General features: G+C 41.2%; 1 protein-coding gene across 1 annotated transcript in view; it reads left to right on the top strand.

Moving 5' to 3' along the window:
* Positions 1 to 10,238: 10,238 nt before the first annotated feature.
* plce1 (phospholipase C, epsilon 1) overlaps positions 10,239 to 10,740 on the top strand; it is a gene marked incomplete at its 5' end in the record, with an annotated part of 68,672 nt that continues 68,170 nt past the window's right edge. Inside the window, one exon of the mRNA XM_080479507.1 lies at positions 10,239 to 10,277. Within this exon, the coding sequence (XP_080335633.1) occupies positions 10,239 to 10,277 (39 nt within the window). The remainder of the gene's footprint in view (positions 10,278 to 10,740) is intronic.

Below are 10,740 nucleotides of genomic sequence, written 5' to 3'. Positions count from 1 at the left end.
TTTCTCCTGTATAAATAAAGGCAAATGAAAAAGAGGAGGGTTTATGATTGTTATTGTAGATTTAAAGGGGACTATGGAGAATTTTCTGCTGCTGGACTTCAGAAATTGCTTTTTTTTTTTCTTCTTTCTTTTTTGGCTGTATGAACTTCCACACTACTGAACACCTACTAAATCATTCTCGTTCTTTGTGGTTGAGCCAGAATACCTGCCACATACGTTGTTAGAAATTACTCTGTTGGTGTTGTACTTGGTTTGGAATGACACTGGGAGCATCAAGACCTTTTTCTTCTGTGACTCCCACACAATACAAAAAAGGAGGGGGGGGGGGGGGATTCCTTCTCTCCCCGCCCTGTTTGTTATGCCAGTGGAATGTGAGAGATCTAATACTAAATCTCAGTGTGAAGTATTTAGTGGGGCATTTCTGGAGGCTCAGGAGAACAAGTGGCATTTCAGTTTTGAATACAGCTCCTGTGTTACATTTATTTTTCACGCTACTTACCCCGCCTGCTACTTCGCTTTACCTACCGAATGTGGCGCCTTAGTTTGATTACGTCAAGGTTAAAGTTTTGCGACCAGTAATCCACACTCTGGTTTTTTACTCCACTGATAGGGTTCTACTTTAATGTGCTCCATGTTTGGGTGGATCTAATCACATACCAGACTGTGAGTCATCTTTTTGGATGAGTTGTGAAATAATCCTTCATGAATGAACGTGAGATTTATATTTAAAAAAAAAGGCTTTTATGTGAGAGTGAATGCCCTCCTGTTGCGGGGGGATAAACAGTGATTTAGGCCCGGGGTTCGGAAAAACGGTTCCATTCCCGATACAAACTCATTAAAACAAATTGTTACTCATTTTGATTAAATTCCCCCAAAACAAAGGGTTGCCGCACATCAGGCGCATTATGGTTAAAATCTGTAATCGGGTTGAGTGTTTAATGGTTCTGATTTGTTGGGGGAAAAAAGAGCTACTTCGAAAAGTCAGACGTGATTACAACTTTCATCTTCCTTTTCAAATGTTTGGTGGCTAACATGTCAACAAATAGTGACAGACACGATACCCTACACTCTCCTTATCATTGTTCTACTCCTACCTAGTATCTCTGCTCTGGGCTCTCATTACATTACATAATACACGTTGTACTTTTGAAGTTCCAGCTGTCTGACAAAGCAGATGTGGACTGGCTGAGTTACATCATTGTTTCGTGTGGGTCGCCCCTGCAAAACAGTCAAATTAGCATCACAAAGCCACAACGTGACTAAAGTTTGACTTTATTGTGTTTATTTGTCACACAACACGCTCTAGGAGACATTTGTTCATTCCCAAATTCATTCTGCAATAATCCCAAACAGATACGGGGGTCATTAAAAGCGATCTTTAGCAATAAGAGCACTTCTTTCTGTAATTGTTTACCGCTTTTTGGGATGAAGTAAATTTTTAGCCGAAACTAGTCTTGTGTTAAGTTTGAAAGCTCACGACTGCACAAAGGATATTGACTTTTGCTGTTTGCACTGTGATATAAACAAAGGAACAAACAAAAAAAACAAAAAATAAATATTTTGGTAAATCATCTGATTGTGATTATATCCAGTTTCTTAAACACTATCAGAGGTGCTGAGATCAAACCTTTTTACCCTCATCCCCATGTGTTAGAATTTACTACATCAGTGCATGGAAACCCTCCAAGCCTTGAGGACAGACTAATATAGAGGATGCAGAAAATATTACGGAATAATTCTGAAGGCCTCGAAGTACAACTTTCAAGAAATGTACATTAGTTTAAACTGATGGTCTGTTTTCTAATTGTCCCAACACTCGAGGATGAATTCTCCTTATCTGTTAACCGACCAGACACAACCTTACAGTTGTTAAAAAAAATAGACAAACAAATAAAACCACTGGATATATCCAAAGAATATACAGAGGCTTTGTCCCCTTTACATGACAAGGTTTACAAGTGAAAACATAAAGCTTTTGTGTTTTGGGTGTCCGTTTTCTGCCGTTTTCCGTGTAAATGAACATCGTTTTCAAAACGTTGCCGTGTAAACGAGAAACTTTTCAGAAAGGAATTTAAAAAAATTAATTCGCTGCCTTTTTACTTCAGATTTGCCAATCATGAAAGTACTTTCATGAGCCTAAAATTCTTAAAAACGCCCAACATTTTCTATTTTTGCGTACGCAGAAACTCAACTTGCCGTCTTTTGAAGCCAGATTACGTCACAGTATTGAGAAACGCTCTCATCTGTCAACAACAATTGACGTGATGCGTGATTGTAGTAAACATTTCCCGAATCTTTAGCACAAACATTGGGGGAACCACTCGGCTTTCTGTGACAGCTTGTGGGAAAAGACTTTAGGTTGTTTGTTTTTTTGCTTTATTGTTGCCAATAGAGTTAAGATAGACTTCCATTTAGCAGCAGAAATAACAGATGACTGCATTAAACACTTTCCAACTGTTTAGCACAAGCGTTGGGCGAAATACTCACCTTTATGGGGTAAAACGAGCAAAACAAAGAACTTTTTGTTTTCGCAGTTCATGTTCTTTTGCTGTCACATCATGTAGTTTGACAGCGCCATTATTTGCTACAAATTTCTGAAAGCATTTGACTTGACCAATGCCGGTACATTTGCCACAATTTGAGGGGCTAGAGAATTATTATTGTTAAATTTGTGTTAGTTTTGTTCACTACTGTAAACATTGACTGCCCAAATCAACATAAATACATCAGTTTTTCTAAATAAAAAAGTTTTAACAATGACGAGCTGTGAAAGGAGATGCCAAATTAACCCGTCAAGTATGTCACAAAGTGAAACCACCTTGCATCACGGCTGGTATTTCTGTCACGCTGTAACTTTGCCCGATGAACGTTAAGATAGTCCCTGTCAATAAATCTTTTACACACACTTAACCCCCCCCCCCCCCAACAACACACGTTTTGATTGGCTTCTGCATTGAGTGTGGCCCATCCTTTGTGTCATTTGTTTACCAGCGCACACACCCTCGTTCACTCTCACTGAGTTGACAGCAACAGAGTGAGCAGGAAGCTTCAATCACTTGGAGATTTAAAAAAAAAAAAAAAAGAGCCTTTTCAAGCCATTTATTGACATTAAATGTGAGTATTGTCATAAAATAATATTCAAAGACTTTGAATGTTACTCCAGTAGTTGTGATTTCATGTGTTGGACAATATTGTGGATAATACAGCAAGTGAAGTAGAAGTGATTGAGCGCTTTCTTGGTCAGTGCACTTGTCACTCTGTGTGACCTGATTTTCAGTGTGTGTATTTGTGTGTGTGTGCGTGTGTGTGTGTGCGTGTGTGTGTGTGTGTGTGTGTGTGTGTGTGTGTGTGTGTACGTGTGCATGTGTTCACGTGTGTGTCCGTCTGCGTTTTTAGCCGTCGGCTGAGATTGAACCTGGAAGAGCCGTTTGCCCTCTCGGTCAGGGTCACAGTTCAGCTGCAATCAGGAGTTACTTTAGAGTTGGTTTATGTGTGTGTGTGTGTGTGTGTGTGTGTGTGTGTGTGTGTGTGTGTGTGTGTGTGTGTGTGTGTGTGTGTGTGTGTGTGTGTGTGTGTGTGTGTGTGTGTGTGTGTGTGTGTGTGTGTGTGTGTGTGTTACTCTGAGAGATTTAATTTCTTCTTTGTGATAATGTGTGCAGATTGTAATGTGTGCATGCCAAGCTTACATCTTGATCACACCGCAGGTCTGCTCTATCCGACTGACCTTTTTATATAACGATTTAATTTGCAGTTTTTGAAATTCTATGAATTAAAAGTACTCCCGAGGATTGACAGTGAATGAACATGTCGCGCACGCTTCTCACAAACCTCACTTTAACTATACTTGTATCCATTTTATGTAACCACTGTGAGGAAATCCAATTCTGCTTCTAATTTCAGAGAGATTTTAAATTAGCTTAATGGCAAGCACAGCTGTCCATCATGTGCCTCGGCACATTGCTGCAGGATTTAAAGTGACAGTGTGACGACATATTCTTTTGAAACGGGTTTATCCCAGCAGAGATCCTAATGCGTCTCGCGGTTTGTGACCTTTAATGACATTGGCCCACATCTCACAGCTGCATGCAAGCAGCAGGAGACGATTACCGGTAGTTCCCGGTTAGAAAAGTGACGCTGATGATATCTTGTCTGACGGAGCCGTTGCCCAGACCCGCATGTGTGAAACTCACCAAATACCAAACTTGATTTGTAATTGCAGGTAATTGTTCAGTTCAGTTCAGGCAACTCATGGTTCCAGTCAGTCAACAACACAATAAACTAATCAATCTGTTGTGAAAATATTTTAAGCAGGGACAGAGGGAGATGTCGAGACATTATAAGCAGCCTTCGTATATAAGTCGTAGAGCAAGATAAAGCAAGGTTAAAAAAAACAAAACAACAATAAATAAATAATGTCCTCTATATAAAATCACGTGAAAGTCCTTTAATATGGGCCCGGTCTGTGTTCAGGAGCTTAACAGCAGAGGGAATGAAGGACTTTGTGTAGCGATTATTCTTTCTTTTGGGCACACTATAGTGTAAGAGCATGGTCTGGTTGGCTCCTGATTTATTTATTTTTTATTTTTTTTTGCTTTTTCAGTTACTTTTTTTTGTGCCCAAGTTTCTCTGGTGAACTTCAATGATTCTGGAGCACACTTTGATGATGCTGTATAAGCTGTTTTTGTTATTACCGATTGGCAATAAATCGTGCAGGTTTGCAGAAAAGATCGTTCATTCATTCATTCGTCACTATGGCTTGTGTTGGAGCCTCCGTTTAAAGTTTCACAACCAGCAGGAATGACAACAAAAAAAACAAAAAAAATGGGGACAGGTGAGACCTAAACTGTCATATGTGCTGACTCAGGCTGCATGAATTCTTTGCCAGGTTTTGATACATCTGGTTAGACCTGTTAGTTTTGACAGTGACACATCAGAAGACATTATTGTTGTTTTAAAAAGCACGTTGGAGATTTCCTAAAATGGACAATCAGAGTCATTATTTCAATGACTTCAACCACAGCAAAGTCCCTTTTTTTGTCTTTTTTTTTTTTCCCCCAACAAACCTTCCAAAATGGAGGTGATAGTATTTCTTCTGTCACCCTTTCAGCAGGTCAGATGTCGGAAAGCGTCTGCTCTTGATCCACAGTGTAGCTCCGGGCAAGCAGCTCCAGTATGTTGCAATGTGAGCGCCAGAGGTGCTGCTCTGTTCTTCATTGTGCAACTGCAATCTGGTATTCACCTCGAAACCCGAGCTTCATTTCTGTGCCTCATCTAACAACCATTTTCAACGCAGGTATTTATTATGACAGGAGTTTAAAAAGTGTTGTGCATACAAAAATGTCATGTTTATCACATCGGTTGTATTAGATAATCTACATACAAAAAAGATGATATCTCAATTTTGAAAGAAATTTATCCAAAATAGAAAAAAATGTTAACTTTAAAAAACAAACAAAAAAAACCAATATTAGATATTCACAGAGATGCTGTGATCGACAGAAAATAATCAATGCTCAATATAATAAACTATAACTTGTATAAAGTGAGTTTCTATCAAACAGCTCACATCTATAAAGCCTCAGTTTGATTCCAGACTACCTGTTTCTGTGTGGAGTTTGCATGTTCCTTTTTGCCTGCATGGGTTCTCCCTAGATACAATGCTCTTCACTCATTGTTTTCTGTTATTAGCTTCAGCTGTCTGTAACTCTGAGGAAACAGTTTAAGAAGACGGATTAATTAGCATTTTTGAGATGGTACTATTTAGTGATTGAAATTCACTGCATATAGTTTTTTCAGCGGTCGGGGAGTTAAAGCAGTTAGTCGAATGTCACAATTCTGAATCCCTTCCAAGTGAACGCAAACAGCAGGAGAAGCATCATAACCTTGTCCCAAGTCAAACATACGGATGACGTTATTTGCTGTGGTGAGAGATCGACATCAGTTTTCACAAAATGCTGAGTCAAATATGTACTTTTTCCCCAACAGGTATGATTTAGTCTTTTATGTCTCCCACGAGAAGTAAAACGGTAGTGACATGTGGTGATCGCGGCAGGTTTGATCTATTTATGTAATCCTCCATGCCGTTAATGGCATTTAACTTAATGAGCGCAACTCAAGCTGAGCCCTCCCTCCCTAAATGTCCCATCATCTAATGTTATCTTTTTTTTTTTGAGACTTTCCAGTCACTGTCATCAAAAAGCCGCAGATTAACTGCAAATTAGAGGACCTTGCTGGAAGGTTAGATGTCACCGAGAGCTTATGAATGGGCCACTTGTCTGTTTTATCCCTTTTGCTGAAGTTCTGTCTGTGTTAATGTAGCGTGGAGTCTTGAAAAAGAGTCTGCAGATGGCCAACGCAGACACTTTGGACACACAGTGCTGTATATGTCATTTCAGAGTTTATAAGCAAGATTTTAAAAGTTCTGCACAGAATATTCAAAGATAAAAAAAAATACAATGAATCAATGCACGTAAGAAATATTGTTTATATACATCCGTCTATAGTTTTCTCGCTCTCCCACACATTAAAACTTTGAGCAAGTCCTCCCTCTTTGAGTCGATCTCACATGCCAACTGTAGCCCACACACTCTGGCAGGCACTGGAGGGCTGTGGTCAGACTAATTATAAGCTTTCAGGCTTCATTTTTGTATTTTTTTTTTTTTGTGGAGGGATTTCTTCTTCATTGGCCCCTGCGACAATACGAGAACCACACAATTAGTACGCACACATCTTGTGGCTGAGCGTGTCCATTTGGGTTATATTTCATATTCGCAGGGTGCATAACTATTGTCTTCTCAGATCTAATCCGCAAGCTTATCATTATGCTGGATTTGTGGGGAAAGGAAAGGGTTTTCTTTCCCCCCTTGTGGGTATTGTAGAGACAGCACTCTTGTACTTATTCTATATGGAACTTTATGTGTGGATGCCAGGCTTATAAAATACACTGTCCAGTTTCACAAGCATGACTGTTCACACCATGGAGTTTATGTCTTGGCTTCTTTTATAATCTTTGTGCCTCCATATTACTATAACGGTGATGTATTTAAAGACTGCTGGACAATATCAGAAAAAGGTGATCGCATGAACCATACACATGAAGATACAAAAGATGAGAGATTTCCTTTCTTTGTTATTTGTATGATGATGTTTTCCATTCTCTCATGAGAGTTTCTTTGGTACTAGCCTATACAATTCTCAGAGACTCAACATAGCTTAAAAAAAGGAAAAAAAAAACTCGGGTAACATCTCAGATTTTAATATTTTATTTGTGCTTCAATGGAGCTGAAAGTACAATATCGAAAAGTGACAACAATAACTGGTTGTTTTATGTTCTTTTTTTGTTTCCTCAGGGTCTGCGAGTGGATAACTATGCTTCAGATGCAGGTCCAGGCATTGCAAGCACACACATGGCCTCTTAAGTGGCGACTGTGACGGTGCTATCAAGGAAATTCCTCAGTCCTCCAGGGTGACCTTGGTGGGTTTCACTATCTGCTGGTTTGTACAGCTGCACAAGCCACGGTTTCCACAACACAGACAGAGCGCACTCTGTCTGGATGTGCTGCCTTTAGTCACTTAGGAGGTCACTGGAAGCTGAGCTGACCATTTGTCCCCGCGCAAGAAGCCTGCACCCAGGATGGCACTGTGAAATCCAGTAAGAAACCTGAAACTGCCGGGTAGCACTGCCTCACACGGACCTTTAAAGTTAACTGGGTAGGAAACAAGGACTTTGAAATAGTATTTTAATCCTCGTCGGCAATTATAATAACCTACACGAGTAGCAATGAATAAATGGCTTTGGTAGGGGGCTTAGTAAAACTACATTGATAAACTTGAATACTTAGTAAATACAAATGCTGTCATTTTATACAATATATGGTTTGAAGTCTTCAAATTTTATTTCCTCTGCAAATGTAATTTCCTTAATGTTGTGCTGTAAGTGGTCAGTGTCTTGTTGTGACTGTAATTGAGATAGAAGACGTCACTTTACGTCTCCGGTGCATTTAGAGCATCCTATAGTAACTCCTATTGATCTTCTTTTTAGCTACAGATACTAATAGTACAGAAAACCGTGATTTATAGTGAATAGAGAATTATAACAATAAATGTTTCTATCGTGTGATTACTAATATTGTTAACTCTCTGTAAAGTATGAGAAGTGGTGCAATAATTCTCAGTTGAGCGTGGAAAACCCTTCTCAATGAACTACTGTCAATCTTTTTAAAAATAATTCAATAATAATTACAGCTTTACTTTAGTTACTTATCAAAAACATGATGCACAACCTGAATACGCTGTGAAGCAACAGACCGTTCAGCCTCATTCTATTCCATCATTTCAAGCCGAATCAAATGAAACACTTGTCTTTTCTTTTCTTTTTTTTTAACCTGTTTTGTTCATTTCAATCTTTTAATTTTATGCCCAGACGACAGTAACACGTTACTGCCCATCAGTGTTGCTGAGGGGCAGATGTTGCTGTTGTTGTACAAACTATTTTTCTCCTCTTGATATTTTGGCAGAACATAATTCACAGTCTCTCTTACTTTGGTCATTCTCATTAATGTCAAATAATCTCCAAACTGCGGAAAACGCTCGTCCTCTCTTGTCTGCCTGCGGCTGTCATTGCTGACTGATGACATCACGTAATAGTCGCCAGGTTGTATCGGAGATCATTTACAAATACGAGTGTGCATGTATGCCGTGCAGTATTGAACCCGACGCCCTATGCTGGGATTGGTGCATTCCGAATTCTAATCTGCTGCCAAATGTTTTGTATGTATGCCAAGTGAGTGTAATGATCAATGACCTTGTCTTTTCAGACAGGAAAAGACAAACAATAACTTCAGACTTGTCTTTTCAGACTTACAGTGATACAGAGGACGAATCAGGACGCCACAGGGAGACGTGATGGCCACAGAAGAGAACCAGCCACAGGTTGGGTCTGCGGTATTGACTCAGCACGTTTCTAGCAAACCGAGCAGAGACGCCAAACATGCAAACACCAGCCAGGAAACATGGCGAGCCTCCGACCAACTGTGGCAGTCAAAACAGCGGAGCAGCCCGTCCCTTCTCCTCTATAGGAAGTTGTCTTGTGACAGCGGAAAAGGGACAATTCTGGATGAAGAGTATGAATGTTTGGATTATAGCTCAAAAGTCCTAAGCAGTAAAGAGAAACTTTGCCCAGAGCTGCCGGCTGGCGGCAGCGTGGATGGGATAACCGCTGTACCTAGGAAAAATTCAGAGGGGTGTCTGTGCCAGCTGGTCACTGCTGGAGACGGTGTGGATACAGGCAGAAGCAGAACTGGCATCGTCCGATGCTCCTGTTCCCTGTCTAGCTTTTACACAAATCCAAACACCTTTAGCTTCCACAGCCAGAGCTCCAGTCCCTCTCTCAGCCGGCATCCCAGCCCCTCACAGCGCAAACGGGGACACATCCGCCGGGGCAGCCTGCCAGTGTCGATGCTGGCTTTCAACAAGGTAATAAAGGCACACAATGAGTAAATCAAACATCACGTGTTTTTTTTAAGATCTACACAGAAATACAATGAAAAGTTCTCTTGTCGCTATGTTTTGTGCTTTTAGATGTCGCCTTACTTCTTGTCCCAAGGCGGCCCCTCCAGTGAACCGAACTCTTTGGTATCATCTCCCTGTAGCTCCCCTATGCCGAGCCACCGCCAGCACCACGCCAACGGACACAACAATCGTGAGCGCCTCAGAGATGGGTTTTCAAGTTTAGAGCGGCTCAATAGAAAGCCTCGGGTTGACAAATACTCTTTAGAGAAGCTGTTCTTTTGGCGTCAGTCTTTCGAAACCATGACAGCTGACCTGGGCCACGGTGAGCGGTCATCCGCAGGAGGGGAAGGGAACTGCAGGAGCAGCAGCAGCGACGAGGACGATGGCGACGTTCTGTCAGAAAACTCTGAGTTTGTTAGAAACCGGAAAGAACGTTCCACTGTCCTGGTGAGGCGGTTCTTCAAAAATAATCAGAAGGTATTTATCTCAATAACTTTGAAATGAGTTTAAACCGTGTGTTTTATGACTTGACGACAAACGTTTCTCTTTCCCGCAAGGTCACCAAATCCGTGTGCACCGGGACCAGAGCTATTGTCAAGGCGCTGCCGTCGGGTCACATTGCAGAGGACGTCCGCGTGGTCGCCGTTCATCACAAACTCTGGCTTCCAAGCAAGCAGGATATATGGCCCGTGTTAATGTGTGGTGCGGGGGAAGATTTGAAGAGCTGCAGAGGAGTGCTACGCTTTTATGGAGTGAAGCTACGGCAGGTAAGAGAATGAATACACCGTGTGTGTGTGTGTGTGTGTGTGTGTGTGTGTGTGTGTGTGTGTGCATGCAGTCAAATTTCTCATTTCAGATAGATAAGAAAGGCATTTGGGGCTTTATTGACCAAAGTTGTTAATGAAGTCGTATCAGGACGGCGATGCGGTGAGTCTGTCCGTGTCTCTGGGTACTTTAGCTTTCACGTCTGTGAACGTGCCCCCATTTCTTGTTGGTTTGTGGTTCTTATCTGAACAACTCAGCAAGTTTTTCATAGTTACCATGAAGTCTTGAAGTTGAGAGAACAATTAAGTCTTTAGGAGAACGGCGGAGTCGTTATCGCTCTTGCCACCCAGTGTGAAGGCCCCTCGTTTGAGTGTGACTGTGACTGTGTAGGTTTGTCCCGCAATGAACTGGTGTAGCATGGACACCGCCTTCACCCGGTGTCAAGCCCCCCCAACACTGTGTTAA

Source organism: Lipophrys pholis (genome assembly GCF_963383615.2).
Source record: "Lipophrys pholis genome assembly, chromosome: 1".
In the NCBI taxonomy this organism is placed as follows: domain Eukaryota; kingdom Metazoa; phylum Chordata; class Actinopteri; order Blenniiformes; family Blenniidae; genus Lipophrys; species Lipophrys pholis.
The sequence above is the reverse complement of the archived record's forward strand: the minus strand, read 5'-3'. Positions and strand labels throughout refer to the sequence as shown.